This window comes from Falco peregrinus, chromosome 6 (assembly GCF_023634155.1).
Source record: "Falco peregrinus isolate bFalPer1 chromosome 6, bFalPer1.pri, whole genome shotgun sequence".
In the NCBI taxonomy this organism is placed as follows: domain Eukaryota; kingdom Metazoa; phylum Chordata; class Aves; order Falconiformes; family Falconidae; genus Falco; species Falco peregrinus.
In genome coordinates this window covers 40702589-40729356 of record NC_073726.1, presented here as the reverse complement: position 1 = coordinate 40729356, position 26768 = coordinate 40702589, and the positions used below count along the sequence as shown (strand labels likewise).

General features: G+C 38.1%; 1 protein-coding gene across 1 annotated transcript in view; it reads right to left on the bottom strand.

Annotated features, from left to right (window-relative positions):
• Positions 1 to 2293: 2293 nt before the first annotated feature.
• The window catches only part of LRIG3 (leucine rich repeats and immunoglobulin like domains 3), a 43761-nt gene continuing 19286 nt past the window's right edge, over positions 2294 to 26768 (bottom strand). The window contains exons 4-19 of the mRNA XM_055809164.1: positions 23433 to 23567; positions 22647 to 22790; positions 20255 to 20398; positions 19790 to 19933; positions 19233 to 19376; positions 17771 to 17851; positions 17035 to 17106; positions 16590 to 16661; positions 13825 to 13988; positions 10077 to 10397; positions 9251 to 9532; positions 8206 to 8658; positions 7835 to 7993; positions 6592 to 6735; positions 6228 to 6503; positions 2294 to 3133 (exon numbers count right to left, since the gene is read on the bottom strand). Coding sequence (XP_055665139.1) covers positions 2889 to 3133; positions 6228 to 6503; positions 6592 to 6735; positions 7835 to 7993; positions 8206 to 8658; positions 9251 to 9532; positions 10077 to 10397; positions 13825 to 13988; positions 16590 to 16661; positions 17035 to 17106; positions 17771 to 17851; positions 19233 to 19376; positions 19790 to 19933; positions 20255 to 20398; positions 22647 to 22790; positions 23433 to 23567 — 2980 coding nt within the window. The 3' untranslated portion in view covers positions 2294 to 2888. The remainder of the gene's footprint in view (positions 3134 to 6227; positions 6504 to 6591; positions 6736 to 7834; positions 7994 to 8205; positions 8659 to 9250; positions 9533 to 10076; positions 10398 to 13824; positions 13989 to 16589; positions 16662 to 17034; positions 17107 to 17770; positions 17852 to 19232; positions 19377 to 19789; positions 19934 to 20254; positions 20399 to 22646; positions 22791 to 23432; positions 23568 to 26768) is intronic.

Genomic DNA, 26768 nt, shown 5'->3' with positions numbered 1-26768 from the left:
GTGTAAAGCATTAAGAGGATATTGCCTTTGCCTTAAAGGAATATTTTACAAGTTTTAAGTGATATCATGACAAGATTCCAGTTGCCGCTGGTCATAAAACTGCAAAATGTCTGTTCTGTCATTCAGCAACACTTGTTTCTCATTCTAAGACTCTGGAGATGCAGGGTAAGCTTTACTCGGTGTTGGCCACAATTCCTCCCCCCAATCACATCAACTTATGATTTAGCTTTCAGCTGTGTAAATATCAAACTACCAGCTCCCTAACATCTGGATCTTCAGAGGGGGAAAGGAAAGGAGAACAACAACAACAACAAAAAAAACCAAAAAAACCAAACAAAAAAAGAGAATGAAGTCAAGAGAACTTGCAAGCCTTTAAAACAGATGTTTCGTTACATCAGTGGTCTTAAAAAGAACTATTAAGATATTGCAAGTATCTTGCAATTTACAGATTGCCACTGTATTTAAGCACAATCAACTTACTAAACATGAAAACACACTGGCAGAAAAGAGGACTCGGGAGCATTCATTTCCATTTCTGGATATTTAAGTCATCAAATAAAATTTTAAGTCATTTGTACTTTTAGGATGCTAAATGAAACTTGATGAAAAGCAGTTAAAATTCAGTCATTGACCCTGAACATTTATTTGAGTACAGAGATCCACATCCTTGGGTGATTAGGATCTTTATGCTCTCCAACAGTGAGTCAAAAAAAGTACTTAAGGGAGAAGATGAAAAAAGAATAAAAATTACACTGTCACTGTTCCCAACCCTCCCCCACTACAGAAAATAAATTAAAATCCTGTTTTTCATGATGAACCTTTAACACGGAGTCTTAAGAATAAACACTAATTCTGGAATGAAACAAGTACTTACTGTTTTTAACTCTCTCTGTTTTTTTAGATATGTCAAAAAGCAATGTCTGTTTATAAACACAAGCCATCATGGCCCCCAGCTCTACTCCACCTAAAAAAAACCTAGGGTCACTGGAAGAGGGAGAGAAAAAGGAGTTACCGAGTGAAAAAAATTTAACATTTCTTGCCTTGTTGACTTAGAGCTTTGTGCTTAACTCAGGAAAAATTAATCTCTTTCAAAATGCACTTAATTATAATCAAATACCCATATCAATGTCTGTCACCACATTAGCACATCTGGCAGCAATGAAGACAAATTAACAATAAGAGTCAGAAAATCTGGCAATATGATCAACTAAAGCACGCAAAATCCATTCTCTACACTGAGACCACCAGTGACTAAGGATGGATTAACTTCCTGTCTCTCATACTGGTGCCTAAATTAAAGGGAAATTGCATCGCAATCTGGGTACCAGGTTTCTGGCTACAAATAACAAAAAGCCCTTAGCTCAGCTACAACAGGCAGCAAAACCTTTGCTCTAGCATAAGCTGTGATGTCTGTGACGGCCTACTCTAACAGCTGCTTTTAATTTAGTTTAAAAGAAGTGATTTGGCAACTATGTAAAGTTGCACCTTCAAAGTAGGCAGTTTAAAAAGCCACTGTCCTGTAACATTAACCATTTTGGAGTCTCACTGTTTTAATGCAGCAGTGACGAGATCCACAGCTTTTTAAAATAGTAGGCATCTGTACACAGAAAAACAAACCAGAGTGTTTTCCCTTAGTTTTAATTACTATTTTATAGTAAGCAATCCTCTTTCTCTGACTTCATCTAGTTAAAGGCACTGGGTTCATTACTGCAAATTTAATCCAGCAAGAATTTACAATTGCTCGACTTGACTGAGCAACTGAAAAAAGCACAGATCTCATCTCTGACCAGAAAAGGGCAGCTGAGTAAGGAACAGAAGCATGAGTTAAACCAAAGAAAACATTATCTTCTACTTGGATTACCTTCTCATGTTGGGCATAGAAGTGGTTGCAGAAGCAAAAAAGAGGGAGAAAGGGTATGGGAAAGCAAAGACTTGGGCATGTACTGCACACTTGGCAAGCACTTAACACTAAGCCTAAGACACTTAGAAAAGAATGATGCTACCAGGCAGACAAACAGTGTCTCTTTTCTTTTATGAAATAGCATTATATGGATCCATGCATATCCTCTGCCAGAGGCAGACAAGGTATTTGCACACAGGCATGGGCAAGCTGTTGGTACTAGCCCTGTGCACATGAAAACTGAAAACGCGTGCACACACATCTGATAGCGGGAGTTCACAAAGTGGATGATTTGCACACTTATTTTGCCACAAATAGCTTCAACCCACCTTACCAGTAGTTGTGGCAGGACCACACCCACTCTTAGAAGGTGAACATATTTAACACGGTAAATCTAAAGACACATGTTTTAGTCAAATAAAGGTGCAAACACGCAACAGAAAGCACCTACGTATACAACACTATATACAAACATAATTCATTCATGCATTTCATTCTTCATATACTAATGTGGGTCGAAGACCACATGGCAGCATATTTTATTAAAAGTAATGTGCAAATAAGATGCATGACACCTGCAAACAGCATGGAGTTTCCATTTGTAAAAAAGTACAAGTAACAGTACAAAATTAGAATGCTTACTACTCATTTCAATAAAATGAAGTCTGACATAGAAATACATATGTTGTATTATTTACACCATTAATTTACAAACGATATTATTTGCATAAAACAAAGCTATAAAATAATTAGAAATATAGTACTCCCATAAGGAATGTTTTCCCTGTATAAAAATGTAGAGCATTTTGGCAATTATGCTTTATGTGAATAAAAACGTATTTATTTGTTCTGAATTCATAGTATCACGTGGTTTCTTTCTTCCCTTCTTCCTTTGTGTATTCTCTTTTTAAATAAAATTCCACACTGAGGTAGTAGTATGTCAAAGTATTTCTTTGGTTCCAGAAATCAATGGCAGGTCCAAAAGGAGCTATGTATCCAAATCACAGGATGGGAAAGTAGAAGTCCTAAAGTTTTCAAAGGACTGTTTGTAAGTATAAATGCTATTTTCTCCTCTAGAAACTGTCCTTTCCTTTCCATCTTCATCTGCCTCTGCATCAAAGTCCAGTGAGGCATGAGGATTATTACGGGAGGTTTTTGGTTGGCAATTTGCTGGCTGTCTACAACTTGAAAGAGAGTCCAGTTGAGGCCTCCATAAAGGCTTTCCAAATGTTCCTGAAAGACAGCAAATGAGTAAGTACAGAAATAGTGATGCTAACAGTTTTGTGTCTCACTAAGGGCTGCATGTTAGAACGCAAGCCAAGGATCGACCCAAGCAAAAGTTCACCAAAGTGAGATTTTACTTCACTGTTATTTTACCCCTTAAAAGAAAACATCATGTGATCACAAGCATAAGGCAAGATTCTGCCACCTGAGAGATTAGAAACATTTCCAAAGTAAATGTATAGCCACACACAACTTCATTACTCCTGTTTCCATGACTACTTTCATGCCCATTTTTCTTGAGGGAGGGAGGTGAGGGTGGAGGTGGGTACACAGACCAACCTGCGAACATATCACAAGACACTTTCTAATGCAAAAGTCACAAGTCTCCCTGTTTAGTTCTCCAGTGAATGAATGACACATGAAATCTGCCACGCAGTTCAGCAAAAATTACAAACCTCCAAAAAAACACCACCAACAAAAAAAACCCCAACAAAACAAAGCAACAAATGACAAAAACCTAACATGTATAGAGTTATACAACACCCTCCTACTGTGCAATCTGAATGCTAAAACAATCTTTTTCTGGCTAGCATCTCCCATTAATAACAAAGGTCCCGCCAACAAAATTCTCCATTCACACCTCTTCATCGCTTTGTCTGCAAATGGCTAGAAGAGATGTAGCCCAAAGAGAATCTGGCATTCAGTTGAATCTTTACTCATAAGTATCTGGATTCACTAGCCAAAAAATAGTGTGTCTGTCACTCTTCACCATTGGGAAGGTGTTAGCATCAACACCTCTTGAAGAAGGGCCCTCTCTTTTTTCACTGGATACAGCATCAAAAGTTATTGTGCCTGTAAACGACACTCAAAAGACTTATTTTCAGAGGACAATGTGCAACTGGTGGATTTTGAAGAACTCAGTTTTTATTAATTATTTTAAACTACAATCATTAATAAATTTTGCACCCAAAAAACCATCCTTTCAGTTTTGCTTAGTTGATAGAAGCAAAGGTTTCAAGTACAACTGTAATCTAAGATGTTACTAAAATCAGATTTGGACAAGGTCCATATTTGCACCTATGATCTGCAGAGCAATTTAGCTCCTAATACAACATGAAAAGGTGTTCCTCACAGCACCAAAGCTACAACTTAATCCTGTCCTAAAAAAAAAAATAAAAATAAACCCAAGCTGTGAACTTTCTGGCTCATGCATCAACAGTGATGTTAATGCCAGCTGTCTTCTTCATTGTGATTGTCGAGGCAAAAGGGGGGGCTGAATTTTAAGACAATGATGCTGAAGAAGCCAACCCACAACTAACAAAAAGAGATCTATCACAACTTCTTCCACAGCCACCACCTCCAAGATCTAACCATAGGCTGTCTGACTGAAGAGTACTAATGATTATGAAGCATCCAAGGCAATGACATTGCAACTTGGGTGAGGTAGTAGCTCTGAGACCTGACAAAAGAAAGTAGCTCTGCATAGATTTTTAGGGCAGAAGTGGGAATATGAGCCCTTGAGGCTGCATTAACTCCTGGATATACCCACATACAGTACAATTAATTTCTGCAGGAGACACATGGTAAAGCCCTGTGTGCACAGTCCCACCACAGCAATAGTGGCAGGCAGCCAGGAGGCCATGTGTAGTCCTAGGGCCTCTGCCAGATGTCATGGCATCTGCAATGTTTTACAGTCCAAACATCTGGCTTTCGAAGGGGGGAAAACTTCAGAGCTTGTACCTCCTTCCCCACCCCCTGAGAACAAAGAGCCCAGTGATGCACATTCCAGGTCCCCTTGCAGAGCCAGAAGACTGACGCCTTGATCAACCATGCTGATACCAGCCCAGAGACAATCCACGGTACCAGGGCTGCACCTGGTGCTCAGATAACACAGGGATGAAAACAGTATGTGGGTTTATACATGTTTTTAACCAACGAACCAAACCAATACCCAAAATGTAGGGAGCTTCAAAGGTAAAGCAACAGTCTTCTCATTCCCCTCACCTCTACCTGCAATCTGGATTAGAATTTTAAACCCTGAATTAAGCTTCAGGAGCTCCTGTCATACACACCACGAGAAAAGAAGACAAAGGAGGGGTAATGAGGGCATTTTCCCACAGTACCTTACTCTGGAGGGTAAATAGTTCTGGCTCACTGTATTATACAATATATCCTCACACAATGGAGTTCAAGTCTCTCCAGCTGCCCTGAGCCCTCCTGGGGCTTTTGCCTGTCAGGCAAAACTTCTGGTATGCCTGAAGTTTGTTAAGGTGTGTTTGAGTATCCTAACATCAATGGAAATCTGCCAGCTATACTAAGACAAGATAAGAATCACTCCACTGATGACACTGTTATGTAAGTGTAACCTATCAAGATACCCTGGTAATCTAAATATGCTCATTAAGCAGTTTTACTGTAATCACTTTTCTGTTCCTGAACTTCAAACATTTGGCATGTTGTATTTAACGGTCCTTATAAGTCAGGTTTCCTGAGAAGCAGAACATGGCTCAGTGTCACATCCAGAGGTGAACCACCTCACTGGACTACCGCATGTGACCTGTCACAGCTGAACAACTGATGTGTCAGTTCTGCTTCTGACCAAGCCCCAAGCTGCCCCCTTTGCAACACAGGATAGGGTCCATCTCCTGGCTAACTCCTGGTAGGACCCAGCAGGCATCCTGAGTACTGGAGCATCCAACTGTCCTCATGCACAGCAGTGGTGAGAGTGAGCCTAAATGCAATATTGTAAGTTACTCAGGCAGGAAGAAAACAAAAAGACAAGAATACATGCAAAACGTCAAGAACAACTCTCAAACTGCCTTTTCTCAATTACTTCCTGTCTCTCTTCTCCTCCTTTCTAAAGTATTTATATTATATCTTAATAAATTCACAGACACCCACAAAAATAAGCTCACGAAAAATTGCACAAAATTAGTTTTTTCACAATGCCAGCTATATGAACATTTAAACACTACTACAGAATTACCTACTGTAAGAGTGGGAAAGAAGCAGCTCAGAAATCAGTTTTGCTTAGTGTTGGAAGTAGGAAACTACACAGCAAGGATATCAGCAGGTTGAATAAAAAACAACAGCTAGAACATACCCATGAAAGTGCTGTTACTGATAACAGATGAACGTTCCAAACTTCTATTTAAATCAAATGTGTCTGAATGCAGACTTTTGCTTTTTAGTCCAGTTCCTTCATTTTGAGTATAAACGGAGTTAATAAATTTGCTACTTGTAGCCTGCATCCCAATAATGCCAACACACTGGTCAAATGGATCTTCCAGTGGAGGTGAGTACTGATAGCATTCCTTTTTCTTTAAATAGCCAGACTCATAAGGGTCCAGGCATGCTGTTCTTTGGTCAGGGCTGCAACCTACAAAAATGAAAAATTGTTTTTATATAGATTCATCATAGAATAAGATCAAATTATGACTAAAACTTTTTTCCCCTCCCCAGCTTACTTGCACTGTATGCTTCAAAGGCTTCAGAGCCATATGTGTTTCCTTTCAAATACAAAGTCCCTGAAGTCCCCAGATAGTGGCATAGGAATGGATCTGCAACACCTTCAAGGTCTGCTTCACTGCCATTATCTAGATGGCAAATGCCTTAAAAATAAAATTGACATGTCAGCATACGGTCTTTTCTTAAGTTTCAGCTTATGGTTTCTTAACTAAGTTTTATTCTTTTAAGAACCCCATCAGTTCAACCACATTTCACAGTGTATTTAGAGCTTAAGTTTAACCTAATCTTTTGATGAGAATTCTAATTCTAGCAAGTGTTCAATTAATTAGCTTGACAGAGAATATGTCACACTGCTTCATTACACAGTCCCTAGATAACAGAACAAACCAAATTACAGGGATCAGAACCAGGGATTTCCCTCCTGTACTGGAAGCCAGGCTTATGCTCCATCACACAGCCACCTTTTGGAGCAGAGTGCTAACAAGAAAATCCCAGGTGGAAGAATCTGAGAGCCACTGGGTGCTCAAACACTGACTTTCAGCTCAGTGGTTCCTGAAAGCTGTGGACATGGTCTGCGGTTTTTACTCCACAAACAGGCTGCTCCTCTCACTACCCTACAACTGCAGAATTTTCTCACCACTACTCCATTCCCCCCCTGCCTCAAACCCTGACTGTACCCCTTGACCCCAACCCCTTCCCAGTAAGTTGCCTTTTCCTCCCTAACCCAGATTATGTTCTGCATTCTCAGGGGCCAGACGTATAAATATTAAGTACTGCAGCTTTTAAGTTGCAATCACCTTAAATCCTTTATTGACTCGGACACTAATGACTTTTCTAACAGGAAAGTTTAACCAGTTTTATTATACTAAAGTTACACTGGTATTACCACCTATGCCTACACTCCATTAAAAGCATTCTTTTCAAGCTGTAACAGAGGAAAGCATGCTGTTGTAACTCCTTTCGGACACTCTTATTTTGGAAAAGCGATCATCAGTTTAATTTTACCCTTGAGACTATAGAGAAAAACTTCATGATTAAAGCAAAGCCGTAGCATCATTTGGATGAACAGAACCAAGTTACTTATTACCTCATCGAAGCAATACCCAAGCAATACATTTCATATGCTCTCTTAAACTTTGTTGAAGACATTTCTTTAATGTTATTTCTCTTAGCTTGAAAGACAATAGCCAAACGGCAGCAACTCAAGCGACATGGAAAATCTGCTTACTATTTTACACCTACCATTACTGTCCCTCTGCTGCAAGAAATACCCTCCCACAGAAGATGTGAGGAACTGATGATGACTGCCATTTTCAGATGAACCATATCCATCCTGCCTTTCAGCCAGTGTTCCCTGGGATGACAGGTAGCTTGGAATGTCAGCAGGCAAGTTTGTTTCATCTGTGGAGAAGCAAAACACACACAAAAGCCATCAACGCACTTCAGAGTTTGTAGAAGTATTTTTAAACTTGTCAGCAAAGCGCTGAAGGTAACAAGTAATTCACCCTTCTGACTCTGAGTCAAAGCACACAAATGTTCCTACAATAAAGTCATTGCAAAGCAACCACAAACATTTTTTTTTGCTTTCCAAGGCAAACCTTCAGTTTACACACCTGTATTTGTGATGCTGCAATCTTCATTTCTCCTTCTGGTGTGGTAGATGATGACCACCCACACCAAGGAAGTGCCCACCACACAGCAAACCACAGCTATGATCACAATGCCAACTGTAGCCCATCCATCATCATCAAGTGATGGGGCAATGTTTTGAGGAGAATCACAGGTGGGAGTAGGAATTACATTAAGACGGATGTTGCCCCGTTCTGTTCCAAGAGTATTAGACATTTCACAAGTGTATTTCCCAGCATCTTCCACATCTGTGTCCACAATAATTAGTAACTGATTGCCTGCAGCAAAGAAATGTCTTTCCGTTACCACAAGAGGGCTGTCATCCTTAGTCCAATTCAGTCGGGGTGGAGGGCTACCACCAGCAATACACTGCAAAACTGCAGTTTCACCTTTTGTTACAGTTCGATCCAGCAAAGGCCGCAAAAATGATGGTGTTTCTGAAAAGAAAGCATAAGCCATTATACTCTAAATGACCTTGCAAGAATGGGAACATGTCCCTTCACAGCTCAAGAGGAAAAGCTAAATTAAATGCATCAGTAAGGCCTAATAAAGCTTACTCTCATTCTCAGAAAAAACACACTCAAGGAATTTGATCTTAGAGCCTACAGTTTGTCAATTGATCAGACCTAGACACTCAACTACCTTAGAAAGTAAAAAGGCCAAACATACATGCTCAAGATTGCAGAGAAGTAGCTCAAAAATGGCTAATAAAACATCAGGAAATGACAAGTTAAACAAAATCTCCTGTCTCTTAACAAAAATAGAAGCCCCCTTCCCTCCCTCCCCACGTATCAGACATAGTGTATGCACTGAGAAACATAACAAACTTTTATTATTTTGCGTAATAGTGGTTGTGTGCTGAAGTACGTATTTCTATCTATGTGTAAACAGAAATTATTTCAGAATATTTTTGTTCCTATACAACACTTTCACAGCTTTGCTACTTTTAATCAGCTTATGAATTTGAAAGTGCTCAGCAAGTTTTGTTCTTCAAGGAGATTACACCATCAAGGATTGCCAATGTCTTACCTAGTACGGTTAACGTTGCATTAGCTGAAATGCTTCCAGCAGTGTTTTGAGCTGTACAGCTATAAACTCCTGTGTCCTCAATCTTTACATCAACAATAAAGAATACATCATCTTCAGGCATGACATGCATGCGCCTCTTGCGCGCTGCAGGAAAATCTGTTCCACCATCTTTCTGCCAAGCAATCTGCGGGACAGGATGCCCAACTGCAGCACATTCCAAACGTGCCATTGCCCCAGCACGAATGGTTAAGTCCATAGGGATCTTTGTAAATGAAGGCAGCACTAAAGAAAAGTTAGTGATACCAAAATGAATAAATGAAACATAACATTTCGGGTTTTGCACAGCATTTTCTTAACTCTTAATTCTTGGGCCTAAAAGTGCTGGAGAAGCTTACAACCTAAATTTATCAGTAGCCACCAAAGAGAAAGGGAGAGATCTATGAAGTATGTGAGACCATCTAGATCAAAATCTCATTTCTACTAACAGCCTCCTACATGACCTTTCCATAGTACCTTGGAACAGAGTATACACTTACCTCCTGTGGAGAAAAGACAAATGTTTTTCCATCTTATTACACAGATTTTGTCAGATTTACTACGAATTGTGGTTTACTATTTGTTTTTTCCTATACTATGGTTCAGCACAATGAGGCCAGAGGTAAAACTGAACGGTGATCTTAGAAGTGGATATATTTTTAGAATTAATCTCAGCTTATTTAAGGCATCTTCTAAAGTCACATATAATGAGAAAGGAAAAAACTATGTTCACATATCTTGATTAAAATCATTCTACTTCAAGTCCCCAAGCAAGAAGTAGCATACTTACTGTTTACTGTAAGTTTGGCTTTGACAGAGTAGGATGAACCAAAATGATTTGAAATAACACACTGGTATTTCCCTTCATTACTGAATTCAACATTGCGCAGTCGAAGGATGGTGGTGTACTCCATCACTTCACCACCCTGGGCCCGGAGGTGTGCATAATTCTCCATTTCAGCATCTTGCAGTAATTCATTGTCTTTCTTCCATGCAAAAGTCATTGGAGAATCGCTGCTGCTGGCTGCCGAACATACAAAACTCAAATTGGAGCCTTTGATTGCTGACTGGGTTTCTGGCTGGACAGTGATCTGTGGTTTAGGAAAATCATCTGTGCAGAAGGATGAAGGGAGAAAAAGTAACACAGAGGAAGAAGAAAAAAAATACTATACGTGAGGCCTGAGGACTCTTATAGAAATAGTTTGTAAGCCTTGTTTTATCGGTTTGAGAGAAGAGTCAGATAGGTATTTATAAAATGGATATACAATGCTTTCATTTTCAACTTTGTTAGCCTTAGGGCATTTAAAGATACCATATTTAGGAGTTTATTGTGCCAAGTCATCTCTTATTGAAGAGAAAGTACATCTAAAAGCAGACTGTGTGTACAGTTTGCTCAACAGCAGCACTAAGGAGGAGACAACTACCCCCTGACATTTGTAAGAACTATTCTGAATGTCAGTCATGAAACTTACCCCTCATCTTTACAACACCTCAGGCTACTGTTGAGTTTTCCTTTATTGAAACCATAGTTCTTCTGCCATCAGAAACTGCAAGTTAATGTCGAGGGTTCTCCTCAAACCCACAAAAAACCATCAAGTCCAAAAGTCACTGTTCCAGTGATTTGTGGCTGCTTGGTCCACCTTACAAACACAGCAGTGCTGAAGTTCCCTTAAGCAGGGCAGCACACAAGAACTTCAGGAGATTAGTTTCTGGAGGTCCCTTTGAAGGTGACTTTCCAATAGTAAAGTGCCATTTTGTGAGTTTACAGAATTACTTGCCTTCTGAACTATTTATTCTTTCAATTGCATATACACTGCATGTACAAAAGGAGCAAGCAACTAAATGTCTGGTCTTCGGTAAGCAAAAGCCTTAGTGTATTCCTAACTTTCAAGGTATTTCCTACCTCCTGACAAAGACACAGGCCCAAATTTCACAAGGACTTCAGAAAAAGCCCTGGGCCCCAAATACTCCTTACCGCAGACCCTGCCTGCACTGCAGAAAGTCAGGTTTTACCTAGCCCCTTTACCTTCTTACGTCTTTATTTGTTTGGGAACAACATACCAGGGTCAACGCATTATTTCCTTGAAGAACCTGTACACTGTGTGCTACAAAAGAAAATGAGATGGGCTGATAGCCTTAACATGAGCTGCCTGCAGAACACTTGCAAGGCTGGAGCTGCACTCCAGTGACAGGAAAATGTGGATCCCCTGACCTGGGACCCTAAGTATGGGCCTTAAGAATCTCCCAGGCCACTTGGTTTTCCTCCGTGATAAACTATACCATTTGCAAATGGAGTTGCTAGTTATCCCTGTGCAAAGTCAGTGAAAGTAAGTAAAACATTTAAATATTTACAATTAGCCTTGTGAAAGGACAGAACATACTTCATTCTGGTTTAGTTGTACTATCAATGGAGTAATAAAATATCTTCAAATCTTAATTATTTTCGCAGGAAGGGGGGATGAAAAGGTCACTCAAATAAGCAGATACTACTGACTACAGAAGAACACTCTAGGATGAGACTGGCAATGTGGTTTTTCAGAACAGAATAAATTGACAGTGTATATGAATATATGTATCACAGAAATGCACACACATACTTCTCATTTTATAGAAGCTAGTTGACTACTACATATAGAAGCTACCTGACTACTATATAAAGAGAAAACAAGTTATTCATCACTTAAATGGTACTTTCTTAGCATTGCTATGTTATCTTGAAGAATTAATATAGGTCAAAAAAGCATCTATTCTGTTTTTCTTCCAGTTACCTTTAGAACACAAATGTCTCATGATTTGTTTCAGCTTGAAAGACATGATCTTAGGAAGCACAAATTATGCAGATTTTCTATTTTTTAGTTTCACAGATATGGAACCCTTGCCTAACACACGCTTTCCTTTAACAAATTTAGGGTGACTCCCTCCCATCTCCTAACTGTTGTCAAAAATATAACTTGGCTTGATTGGGACAATTTATAAACTCATATACATTCTATGTTAATAGATTATTAATAGATTGTTTGTTTTAATTTCAGACAGGACTTAACATGCTCCTCTTGAAAGTTTTGTAAAAGCAAGTGAGGCCACTGGAAACTTCTAAGACAAGTGATGTACACCCAAACGTCTAGTGATGGCACGCTTTCAAGATTTAACAAACAGTGAAACACTCATTAAGAAATTCCAGTTACTTCTGCATGACAATTACATATTAAATGTAAGAACCTACTCTTAGTACATCCTTTTTTGCTAATATATCTTAAAAGGTTTGAGATTAATTCATTTAAAATGGCATTCAGCAGCTCGAAGAAAGATCATGATTCCTTGTGGTTTCTCATAAATAAGGATGTATACTTCATATAGACTCCACTAGCTATTGAGTAATCTGTAATTTCCTGCACTATGTCAACTTCTCCTTTCCAGCAGCAGCTAGATTATGCACCACCCACTCATTATTCAGCATTAACATATTAAACATTTGACTGCTAATAAGGGAAAAAACATTTTTGTACACTATTTTATATTCTGTGCCTGCTTTCCCACTGAAAAAAGGGTATGAGTGGCAATAGTAAAAATTAAGCAGTCATATTTGCTATGAGAGGAAACAAGACAAACATGGTTACTGTTTTGTCACTGAAGACTATAAAGTTTTAATTTTCTTTAGTAAGAAAAATGAAACTTATACAACAGTAATACAAGAAATGCAGTTAGCTTTTAATTTCCTGATACTTTCAAAGTTCCCACTTAATGTATCAGAGTACTCAAACACACATCTTTACTCTTCCCTTTGCATTAAATAGAAAACTTAAGAAATAGGTGATAACCAATGTTACTAAACACACAAAGAAATTTCATTTTAAAGGCAGATGCTATCACCTCAAATTCTCAAGTCTTAAAGTAAAACTATTTTACTAGCATTTACTCTCTGGCATACTGAAATACAAAATATAAGCAACGAAACTGTGGTAATCTGATGTTTTAAAACACAGTTTACATACAGGCAATAACTTACATGGTCCAAATAATTTTTGAAGCAGACAACAAGCACACACAAAAAAGATCAGAGCTGAGGCCAGTATGGCTACTTTACCTTCAGATTTTCTCAGCTATGGAATAACCCCGAGACTGATGAAGTATGAAAATAATTTACAAATAATCAAACCAAAAAAATTGCATCTTGAGTTTGCCAAAATATGTCTCACTTAAAAATGAAAGTTATCTAAACAATATCCATCTTCTAAATCTAGAGACGTATACATTTACCACCAGAAACTATTGAGCTTTCCCTTGCATGCTATGCTATGCACTATGTAAGCAAGCTGTACATGCAATAAGAGTTACAAAACCACCACTCCCCATCTTGTGCAAAGCCACAAGCTTTGAGCATCTACATCACAGTCTGGGAACTGAGAAGGAAATGTTAGCAAACATTAAATCCTCTGCATTTTATTTGAGAAATTAAAACATATCAAAGACACCACAATAAAAATAAATGCATTTGGCAAAATTTGTCCTATGGAATGAGAAATAGAGGCTATACTCACCACAGACAAACCCATCCAGGCTGACAGCAAAAATATTTCTCCCTTTTAGCAGCTGAGGATGGGCACAACTGGCATTTACAAAGCTCTGAAAGTTGTTCTCTGACATCCACTGTGGTAGCCATTTCAACTGGCAGTCACACAAGAGACTTGACGTGTTTAGGTGCCTAAGAAAAAGCACAGTTACATTCAAAGCCTGCTTGCTTGTTTTGTCTGTTTGTAATACAGATCTATATGAGCACATCAGTAACAAAACTAAATTTTTAGCCTAAACACATATATCACAAGAGAATTACAGCAGTATTATTTAGCTCAGATGTGGTGACACCATTGTCATGACTCCTACATTCCACGAAGCAGACATGGTATTCTGAACTCCCAGCTTCTGCTACAAATGTAAGGCCAGGCAGTCAGGCTTGTTTGTAGCATCTTGGGTACAAGACTACACTCAGCAACAGGACACACATAATGGGCATGTAGGAGAACAGTCCAGAAGGGAGGTGCCCTGGAAGCTAATGCTGAGACAATTTCATTCCTTCATTTCCGTTTTAGTCAGAATTTATCTTGGGCAAAATATTTTAAAAGGGGAGTAGGGAAACGAGGAATACTTAAGTGTTGAAATCTAACAAATGCATCAGATTACCTAAACTATGTGAATAGCTACATTCACAGAGGGGAAAAGAAATAAGAAAGCAAAGGGATATTCTGTGAAGTATCTAGAACCAGGAGTTGAAGTAAGAGAGTTCTCAGTTTTACCTGAAAAATCAGAATCACCCTAGAAAAAAACACATTAAAAAACACAGTAACAAAATTCCATTTCTTCATCTTACCTGTTTTTGGAGGAGAGGCAAAAATAATTTATGGATCAAGGGAGAGATACAGCTTTGAAGATAAATGAAGACATACCAATTCTTGATTTTTTTCTTGAAGTAAAGGAAGAGCGTCTCTGTGCCATTTCCACACTAACACTGCATGGATAAAACCTAGGATGCCAGCTCACCAGTTCATATTGAGATGAAACAGGTCATCATTCACTGCAGTTCTAGGGGCATTCTTGTTATTTTTAGGAGGCAGAGAAACCACAGCGTTTTTTGCTACCCTGATGCAGTGGCTCTCTGTCATATTATTTTCAGGTTTACTCTCTCAGGGCCTCAGAATAAAATTACCATATAGGAATTTATACTTAATAATCTTTCTTCTGGGACAGTACTTTCTACCATCTGCCTATCTCTTCTCAGACATAACGGATGTCTACCAGGTGTTTCAAGAAAAGTACAGAAAAAAAAAAACCCAACAACAACTCTTGAATACTTATTTCACTGAAGTGCTCATAGTCTGGTATCTTACAGCATCTTACACCTCCTGGAGCAGTGTTACCCTGTCATTCCATCACATTTGATCACTCTTCAAGTCATCTATATCAATCCCTGTTTGTCGTCACTGTGCTCCCACCACTTCTCTTGTGCCAAATCTAGCAATTGCCTTGCAGCTGGCTGGCTGAGTTACCCTGCAGCTGGCTGAGTGAGTTCAGCAAACTAATCAAGCAATACAACCAGATCCAACTCAAGGAAGAAGAAAGGCAGAAAACAACTCACTATGGTAGAAGCATGGCTGCTGCTTTCTAGAGCAGCTGCAGCTACACTAGGATATGGGTAACATCAAACTGAACTTAAATTAATCAAATATTGTCTGGATACAAGAAAGAAATATTTCACAATGTGAACAGTCATATACCCGCAACCTCCCAAGGCATGTGATGGAGTCTCCAGCAACGAAGGTTTTCAAGACACACCTGGACAGGGTGCTAGATAATCTCATCTAGGCTCCCTTTTCCACAGAAGCTGGACCAGATGACTTTTTGAGGTCCCTTCCAAACTGGTCTGTTTTATGATTCTATGAAATACGCAAGGCTCCTTGTTAGTTTATCTATGGCACCCAACATGGACTAATATGTTAAGATGAAGTAGAGCACCAGCTACTAGGGTGATACTTGACAGGAGTCTGGAGAACACAAATTAAAAACTTCAGACAAGCTTCAGGCAGTTTCTACTTATAATGAGAGCGGCATCTTTTTGCTGTTCTTTAGCTTGTTGACAGATTATCCACAAAGCAGCTGAGAACAACAGAAGTGACTAGAGAAGGCTGATATGAATAGAGGAGTTGTAAGATATATGCTAAAGAATTAGCTGTGCTCAAATCACAGAGAACAGTGACAATGTTTTTCTGCATTTATCCACAGAAAAAGAGGGCAAGAGGACAAAAAAAACCCCCAAAAAACTCACTAGAAGAATACACCCTTCCCAGTGACCGCTTCATGACTTCTCTGAAGATCTGCCCCTTTGCAACTACAGGACAGAAAGACCCAATTACAAGCGATGACAACCAGGTCTTTACAAAAGAATTACACACTGTATTTCACTGGTCCGGTAAGCTTTAGCTCAGTAATAGCACTGCTGATCTTATAGCACATTACATCAAAGTCTCCCTTATCTAATACCTATTAGAGATCAGCCAATTTAAAATAAGGACTCCAGACACCAAATGTAGCAGAAAATTAATGCCTCCTATCCTACAGTCTCTCACTTAAATACAGTCATCACATAAAAACCAAAACCCCCCAAAACACTCACATACCCTTAAGTGACTTCAGAGAGGTTACAGGGGGAGTTTATTATGGCATCAGGCAATATCTTACATGGCTTTCATTTACATATTTAAATGGATATACGTATATTTAATAGAGGTGGTGTGTTTAGACAGAAACTTACAATTCTTTGAGTTTCTTCATTTGTGAAAATGCATTTCCTTGAACTGACATAATTGCATTGTTACTTAGATCTCTAGGAAAAAAGAAAAATAACATTAGAGGAATAACATTAGAGGACTAAAGAGTAATTTATTAAACTGAATGCATTTAAGACTCAAGGAATAGTTTGCTACCTTAGTGATATACAAAGGATCCCCTAGCTCAAAAACTAAAGAGACGGGATTAAAGAGTTTTATAGCACGCTTAATACGTAACACTTTGTGCATTAATTCCAAAATTCATATTCAACATAACTCCAAAATAGAAGAACCTTCTCAAGATCACAGTAGTAAACAGGGTAAGTGTATTTTATTCAAAATCGTAAGTAAAGCTTGGTAGTCCTACTTTCAATTCATTTACTATCAAAAACTATTTTGTTGGGTTAAATGTTAATTTCTGCTACTTACAGGTGTTCAAGTGCGTCCAAACCAGAAAATGCCTTCTTTGTAATGGATCTAATCCTGTTTCCCTGGAGTATTCTGAAAAATGTAAGTACATGTTGCAAAAAAGATGCAATAAAATAGAAGCATTTTTGAGCTGAACAATTGCATTTTTGGCATTAATTTCTAAACTGTGACTAATATTCACCACTCGACCTTCCCCAATGCAGCAAAATGTCTCACCTCTAGAAGATACTAATTTATTCCCCTTGAGTAAACACCTAGATTTTACAATTATTTTAGAAGATGTTTAATGCTTACAGTTCAGTGATATGGACTACTCTAAATGTACACACATAAGCATCTTTTTATTTCATAGATGCCCATTTGAAAATTTCAGTGCAATGAAGCCACTTCCACTGAATGCTGCATTCCTTTACCAGACAACCTCTGTCACTATGCCTTTGTCATATAACGCACTTATCGCTTCCTATTATGGGAAACCCTCATTCTTTGAGAAATGTTTTCATAATTAGTAGTAATATTTAAAATATTTCAGATTAGTTTGACTTGAACAATCTGGAATTTCTTTTATAGGAAAAGAACATTTTATAGAGAACAAAGTGGTAAGGGATTAAAAATAATTATCTCAGCTATGGAAAATACATTATCATTAAGTGTTAGGCTTGTCCCTTGAAACACACATAATCTAAGCTATTTTTTTTAAGGAATTATGAGCTACAAATATTGTAGCAATACTCACAGCCTCCTAAGTTTATCTAGGCCAGAGAAGGCGCCATTCATATCTTCAATAGTCCATGATATTTCATTGTTTTTCAGATCCCTGTTTAAGTGGGGAGGAGAAATCAAACCACAAGAGCAATTAAAAAGAACAAGGTACATAGTTCTTCAAGAATATGTATTATGTAAAACAATTTCTGAAATAGCTTTCTGGTAGGTTGTTTTTTGTTTGTTTGTGGGGTGTGGGTTGGTGGGTTGGTTTGTTTTAAGAGAAGCTCTTCCTGATTAGCTATTTAATTTCAACTTTTACTGAGAGACTTCGAGGACTATTAGTACTTTTTCCACTGATAATTAAAGAGATTACAAACCTAACAATTTTATGAATTGTTAAAAAAACCAACACACATTCCTCTACAAAGGTATTCAGATACAGGATTATCTTAAGAGAAGGAGTATTATAGGAAGGGAAGGGATCAACGTTTGTCCCTTCGAAATAAAACATACTCATGCATTTGTTAAGTTCATAATATTAGCTAACACACAGAGAACACACAGAGATTTATTAATAAAGTGAATCATTTTTACATCCTACAACATCCACAACACTAGCTTAATTATCTGTAAAGCATTAAAGAGATGAGAGATTTGTGAAAAGAATGGTGTTTCAGCAAAGAATCAACAGGGCTAGAGGAGAGAAAAAAAAATCTAGGAGGAAAAGTCTAACAATTCCTAGACACTTCACAAGTCTCTGACTTCCTCTCTTTATGATCTATATCCCTCTGTATACTTTAGAAACATAGCATACATCCCTTTGAATTGTTTCTTTCCTAGATGCCCAAAGTGTGAGGATGTGAGCAAACCCCTAAAAGTAAAGTATTAGCACCCTTTTCAAAGCGTAGAGAGAAAGGCAACGATTCCATTCATCTGGCTAACAGATGAGTCAACAGTATGCAATTGGAAAACTTTAATGAGGTGGAATATATTTAGATTAATTTACTTCTTTCTTCCTCTTCCTTTACGAAATGTTATTTCAAAAAATGCTCAAATGCTTAAAGCAATTGCCCAGTCACAACAAGCATCAACATCCATAGTAATACAGAGCTTTGAGTGTCATCTTCTTATTTTTACCGTTAAGGGAAAATGTTGATTCAGTTAAGATACAACTATGATCCAGATCCCTAAAGCTCTGGGTAGCAGTGCTGCTTGCTGCCTTTGAATGGAGACGTGCCTTTCCCATAATAATGCTACAGAAAGTTCATATCATAATTATCACCAGCCATTGTGCCCAGCCTTAACAAAAGAGGAAGTCCTCCCCCTTCCAACTATTCTGAAACAAATATCCTACTGTAAGAAAAACATGTGCTGATCTGGGATAGTTAATAAAAGGTCCTTGCATATTTCATATGGGAGAAAAGAAAGTATCTATAAACACTGAGGGTTTTTCTTAAGGCTTTCGACCTTAAAAATTGAGTCTGTCAACCTACAAGGTCTGTAGACTGGAAAGTCCCCGGAAGGCACAATCAGCAATGTAATTTACTTTGTTGTTTCCAATGTACAGTCCAACCAGCACGCTTAAACCAACGAAGCTTGAATCATCTAATCTTGTTAAGCGATTGAACGTTAAATCTCTGCAAATTCAAGGAAAAAACATATTTTAATGTATGCTGCAGTGCTTATTACTCAGTTCAACCCAGGAGAATTTTCAAGAGTAAAGGTAGGACAAAGTTTTTTCCTTTACAGCTATCACAAAGCCTTTCTGACCACACAGCTTGTGTACTGTTTCAAACAATTCACAAATTATTGCAGATTAACTTCTTTCATTTGAAAATGACTGTTACAGTTTTGGTTCAAATGCCACAGTGAAATGAAGCAGTCACGGTTGGCTTCAACTTCTTTCAACAAAATATAACTGTCTCACAAACAAAAAAGTTGCTGTCACCTTGGAAACTTTGTTATGAAAAATTCACAGATCAGTGGTAAGAAGCTCATGCTTTGGCATGTACCTGGCTTTCAAAACTGCAATAGAATAAAAGCTACTCACAGCTCACTGAGTTTTTGGCAAAATTCCCAGGCATCAGGACTGATCCTGCTGATGGCATTTTGGCCGAGATGGAGTTGCTGCAGCATCAGCAAGCCATAAAGCCAGCCTTTGGTTACCTCTGTTAAGTTGTTATGGTCCAGCTGCCTACAAACACACACAAACATATACAAACAGATAAAAGACATAAGCTTCAGAAACTGTGACATGCACACTTTGCCAAGGGTCCACATCTGACCTCATGGTACTGGCTATATAGTTGCAGCCTTAGTTTACATCTACTTGTATGCATGCATTCAGATTGTGCTATCCTACACGTTCACCAATGACTGCTTGTTGCTTTTCAAGCCACACTAGAACAATTTAATTCAAAAACATCTTTACATTTTATCCAGCAATTCCATTTATTTTGTTCACTTCTACGAAGACGTTATCAGCAGAATCTATCAGCAAGAAGTTTATACTTACAAGACTTCCATGTTGGTCAATCCCCAGAAAGCACCATCCATGAGCCTAGTAACCCCATTTCTCTGCAGTTTTAATGATTTCAAAGCTGGAAGTCCTTGGAAAGTAAGCCCATCTATTTTTTTAATTTTGTTGCGATTCAGCTCCCTGCATCAATAAAATTTACAGTTAAAGCACAGTAAAGTTCACTGCATGCAAACAACCTTTCTTCCCTCTCTGGAAACAAACCTTATTTAAATGCTTTTCTTGCACATAAACCAAGAGAATCAAGATGTAATAAAACCCAAACATTTTACTGTAGTTCATTATGTTTAACCATGCTAATACTGTTCTGCCTTTCTGATAGTGAGGACAAGTACTTGGTAGTTCCTTGATATTCAGATTTAAAGAATGTCATGGTTAATCCTGTTTGCTAACTCAAAAGTAAAAGCAAGTTCCTAGTGTTTATCCAGCAGCAGAGCCATTAAGGTTAGCTTGCAATTACAATCAATAATCTTCAGAAAGAAAAAGTTAAAATTTTTAGTTGTGGTAACTAGGCAAAATTAAATATCCTGCGTGATATTTCTTTTTTAAATCTGGAGCCAAGCATACGTTACACATTCCTCCCTCATTCTCCACAACTAGTTATGAATAGTTTCCTCCCTCCTTCTAAAGCAGTCTTAGCACTCACCCTTCTGCCACTACACACACCCCTTGTAGATCAGAAGCTGTGACCTGTGTGTATACTGGAAGGGAGTTACAAGGCGTAACTAGCTGGAGGGCAAGCTGCACTGACAGTAGTATTCAGTATTTTCTATTTTCCTGCTCTCCACAACAATTTCTTGGCTTTGGTCTGTTTTAACTCCAAACCCTGCACCAACTCCAAGGAGCTTTCTGACTTTGAGCTATGTGAAAAGGGAAGTCTAGCTTCACACCGGTATGAAGAACTGAATTTTAAACTACCTAACAGTTGCCAAATTAACAGGTTATTTATTAGCAACAACTGATACATAGTACAAAGGGACAGGACTAGACAACAGCAAGAAAATAAGAAGAGGTCCTCATACAGTAAGTAACCATCTGCCCCTTCAAGAACGTATTACACCTATCAACCTGCATCCTACCAAACCAAAAAGAATCCTCTCCTTCCAAAACTTTCTTCCCCTGGGGAAGTAAAGGCCTAAATAATTCTCTCCCTGCAGTTATACCACAATTATTTTTCAGTCTCAGTCTTGTAAGAATTCAGCTCTTCTCTCTAGCAGCCTGATACAAACCCTACCTGATAACAGACACTCAACAGAGAACCCTACTTCTCTTCCCATGTTTAAATGCACATAAGCAGTTAAAGAACATTCAGAAAGAACAGCCTTCAGTTCTTCCCCACTCCTCCTCTGAATACTTCTTTCAGGTGATAACATAAATTTTTGTCCTTCATTGAAGATTAGCTACCTAACATAACTAGGTCAGCTTACTGATTAAATTGTGAACCAGCAGAACTTTTTTAGGCAAGAATACCACCAACTTCCAAAATTTGAGCTGAATCTCAATATCAGAAAGTCTACTAAGATCGTTAAAAAATCCTGAGCTTTGCAAGACTGTTCTCATACTCTTTTACCAAGGCTTCAGTTAACCTCAACCTCTTCTTGCATTTGTATACAGAAAAGGCACAGTCACTGTTTCCAGATGTGTCAAACATCCTAATGCTTCACTGTTCTTATGACCTTTCCCTTTCACGGTTAACATAAGCGAGTTCGTACTTTTTAACTCTTGACAATCTAACATGGAAAATAATTATTCAGGATTTGACAATGTGCAGTCCTAGCCCATCCTCTCACCAACTTCCTGCACTCTTAAGTTGGGGTTTTGCGAGGGGGTTTTGGTTATTTTTTTTAAAAAGGGGGGATATTTCCCCAGCCTCTTCCATATTAAAAACTTTACCTATTATTTATTTGGTAAAACATTTGTAGGCAGCATTGTATCAGTGAAGCTGATGGAAGTCTATTTAATCAAACATATTGCTTATTGTCATACCTTGTGAAATCAAATAAATTCCCTTCATTTCACCATGAAAACACAAAATAAATAAAGGACCACTGTAGTGAAGTATGTAAGTTTACTTCACTTAGTATTTTTTCCAACACTTTCTTACAGGAATACTGCTCGTACCTCTCTCTCCAGCCTTTTTTTTTTTTTTTTTTAATAGGCAAACATGATTTTAAACACAAAGACTATTCACATCTCACCAATATATAACACTAGTTTTGTTCAGTACAAAGCTGCAGTTAGTAAGGTTTGTAGTAATAGGTTTTCTGTGTCTGTCTCACTCTGCCTCTGGTTAAATTAAAGGCTAAAGTTCAAGCACTGCCAGTGCTCTGGAAAACCTGAAAACAATTAGTCAATTGTAGGTTGCACTTACAGGTGCTGCAGATGGGAGAGTTTAAACATCTTTTGAGGGATTGCTGAAATTTTGTTCCTGTTCAGTTTCAATACTTGAAGTGTGGTAGACAAATTGTCAAAGGTACCAGGCTCCATGGAGGTTATTCGGTTACTGTTAATGTACCTGTTGAAACAATGTCTAGAAGGTTAAATTTACAGTTACTTAATAAATTCTTAATACCAAGTAGTGAAACACAAAGCTTTTGCACTGCCTGCTCCTTGATAAATGGAATTTCATTTATCTTAGTAATTAGAGCTCTTGACAGCTCAGCCTATGGTCAAATAGTATTTCACCACCAACATTTTGCTCTACTCTGCAAGAGTGTACCACTGGCAAAAGATAGCATGCTGCAACGCCATTACTTGATTCTCACTCAGTATAGCTCGGACATTGTAGTATTACTGAATAAGGATTAAGGCAGACTCAAAAAAGTCCACAAAACTCCATTGCAACTCAAGATTAGCCCAACCACTGAGAACTTCAGTTCATTTTGCTACATAATCATTTCTCTTGAGACACAGCATTTTGTTTCATCTCAAGATGACGAACTTCAATTTTTAGGAATTAAAACATCTCATTACAGCAACTCATGTATTCAAAAAGTTAGTTTATGTTAAGTGCGACAGGTGAAAAGTAGGAATACATATTTAAGGCATGTCTGAAAGAAGGTTTAGTACCTTAACAAACCACTGCCAACCTAAGTTTTCCAACAAGTTTTTTAAAAGCAACTTGAAAGAAAAAAAAGTAAGACTAAGTTTTGCTTACAGATACTTAAGCTGTAATGATGGAAATGATGATATTTTCAGCTCTGATATGTTGTTGTTGCTTAAATCCAAAGTTTCTAGATTCTGAAACGGCTTCAGATGTTCAGACAAAATATTGGCAATCTTGTTACAGGTCCTGAAATTTAAGAACAATAGTCTAACGGCTGTCATTTCCAGAGCAAACACTTGCTCACTACATATGACTGACAAAAGTTAGTTCTTAATTCCCCCACTTGAAAATAAGTTTTGGTCAAAGAAAACCAATAAAGCATTCTTTAAACATAACATTCATTTCTAGCCATCCCAAATCACAAACTGGAATGCTCTAAATAGATGTGTTCATCAACATTTCTGAAAACATATTCCCAGCAAACAAGATGAAAAATATTGTGTTGTAATCCTATTACTGTAAGTCACGGCTTTTAAAACAAGATGTAAAACTATCATCATCTATTTCTGAACAGTAGAAATATCCATTACTTGCACTCAATGTATGTCATAGTGAGATTAGAGTTGTTTTCTATTTTAATCAAATTAACATCATAGTAACTAGACATAGTGTTTTGGGTTTTTGAAAACTCATACGGCATGAAAATCAGACTGAATTCCCAGAAATCAGAGCCAGATTAGACAAGATAGGTGACAATGCACCCCCTCAGAAAGATGTTCTATAATTTTGCAATTAGACCTAAGATTTCATCCTATACATTTTTTTAGTAAGTTAGGGAAGAGCAGAATTTCTGCTTCTTACAGAGGTTCTGGACTTCATGTCTGGTCAAACTTTAGCTGAGCATCACACCCAATTCCACAACAAAAGCTCTGCAACTGTTAAAGACATGGGTATCCTAGTCTGCTATAAGGAACACCCCTTCTTTCACTTTCAATGAAGTGTACTTTTTCCAGTAATCTTATTTCATGTTCATACCCAGCAACCTACCAGGTTTTCCATCCCAGCTGCATAATTTAGAGAATCATTCACACACATCAGCAACATTAATTGGGTTATTTGTTTGGGGCTAACAGTACATAGGGGAAAACAGATCACAACCAATTAAACAAATGTAGCCCAAATTGATCCTTATTACCTTTGGATGTTCAAGTCAGTTCTAGCTGTGGTACATTCTGTACCTAGTATGATGAATGATCAAAATTTAAGACTTCTCCCTAGCTTCTAGAGATTTCAGGCAAAGATAATTTCAGTAAAATTATCAAGAAGAATATTGATTCTGGAAGGTGTTTGCCTTTATCAGAAGTATTTGCTCTGGATCAAATAGTAAGCCACACATTTAGGATAGCATGGACAACCCTCACATTTTCAAGGCGTGGGAGGGGATTACTGCTCAAGACAAAAAAGTCCTGACTCAAAAACTGAACCATAAGTTAAATTAATGGGCCTTCTGACCACATATGGGAATGGGTAAGTCATCTTGCAGCCCCTCCAATACTCTGCTTGTATCGTGTTTCATTCCTCAGGCTGTCTGGTAGAGGTACACTGCATTTTTTTAACTCTTAGCTGAAAGTATTTATAATAAATGGAAACAAATTACTTTAATAAAAAACAACAACAAACACCACCACCACATCTCAGTTCCATTGGCCAAATAAGACTGTGAGTTAGATAACAGGTCATAGAGCCTTGCCTTTATGCATTAGTTTGTTTATAAGGTAATTACTAACAAGGTATTAAAACTGCCAATTACTTGAGTGACGAATAAAATTTTCCTTGCAGTAAAAGTGTGCTCCAGCAGAAGCCAGCAATTTCCTGAACTGCACGCCTCCGAAATTGCAGTGTGAAAGTGTTCAGTTATACAGACGGCTTGCACAGTGCTGTCTTTGTGTCAGCACTGCTCCATAAAACAGAAATTCCTCACAGCTGGCAGGATAATAGCCCCTGTATTACAAAGTTTAGCTGGACCTAATGGAACCGAATAAAACTCTTCTACAGCCTTCAGATTAGCACTTGAACTATCTGGCAAATTACCTGACACAGACCATGTTACAACAAAACCAACCAAACAAAAAAACCAGCTTGTTTGTTTCAGGGAACGTTTCTCTTTTTTGGAGATGGTAAGGCTATACTGTGGGGAGAAAGCAACTTCTTTTATTCACTGAAACAAACAGAGCTACATATGAAAGTCCTAGTCCACCTCACAATTAAAATCAAACTAGCCCTCCCTGCACCTTCCTGCTTACTCATATTTGTAGAAGCTACAAAAATGCAAAATACCTGAATGGTTCGCTTCTTATTGCTCCATTCCTAGTCCAATTTTCTCTTCAAAAATAATTTAAGTGCCATAGTTCACACCTGGCAGGAGAATATCCAGCGCTGAACATATCCTAACAGTTCTACTTTAACACCCAAATTTAGTTAAAATGAGAAACTTCAGTTCCAATTTTTCTTCGCAATCATTGCTTAAGTAAATGTATCAGTTAAAAGCAATGTATCAGTTTCCTCAGAACTGCCAAATTACCTTCAAAATTGGTAAGAAAGGACGTGTTTGAAGATTCAAGCCTACCTGTCAAGGCAGAGCCAAACAGTACCCTCTGTGTTGTGTTGGCACAAGGATACACAAGTTTGTTCATGGGGGTGGGACACGACACGGCAACAAAACGAAACAAACTCAACCCAAAACCCAACTTTCCAGAAAAGTACTGCTATTACTGTGCTCAGAGAAAAGGAGCTGCACATGCACACACCGCCTTGCTTTCATTTCACAGACCCTCATGGGGAGATCAGAGCAACAGAGATCCCCTGCAACAAGAGAACCAGCACATCCAAGTTCTTACAGAAGGAGACCTGCAGCAACTTGATCACAATTTATTCACAGCAACATGCTGCAGCTTCCTTACATCTTCTGTTACAGCTGAAGCAGCAGGAGCACCGAGGAATGCAGATAAAACCAGCAAAAATACCTGCATGAATGTGAACATGCTTTTTGCAATTTGAGTGCCTACACCCTGACTTGCAGCAAAAAAAACCCAACCAAACCCTCAAACACCAACCCAAAAGCACATGCAGATTGATTTAATTATTTTTACGTAAGCCTGTGTGAACACCCGGTTAAGACAGAGTATCAGTTTGGGTATGAGAAACATTAGCTTTCCCCTCTCAGCATTCATTACTTTAACCATACCACTAGGCCAAAATATCTACAACAGCCCTATCAATCATGGTCTCAAGATTCATCCTATATAAACAACAGCTACAACATATCTGAAATATTGACTTGCACTTTCCCTGCCTCTCGGAAAATATAAATCAGGACAGCAACTTCCATATCCATTTTGTTAGGGATCTAGTTAACACCATTTAAACATAATAGTTATTACATGCTGA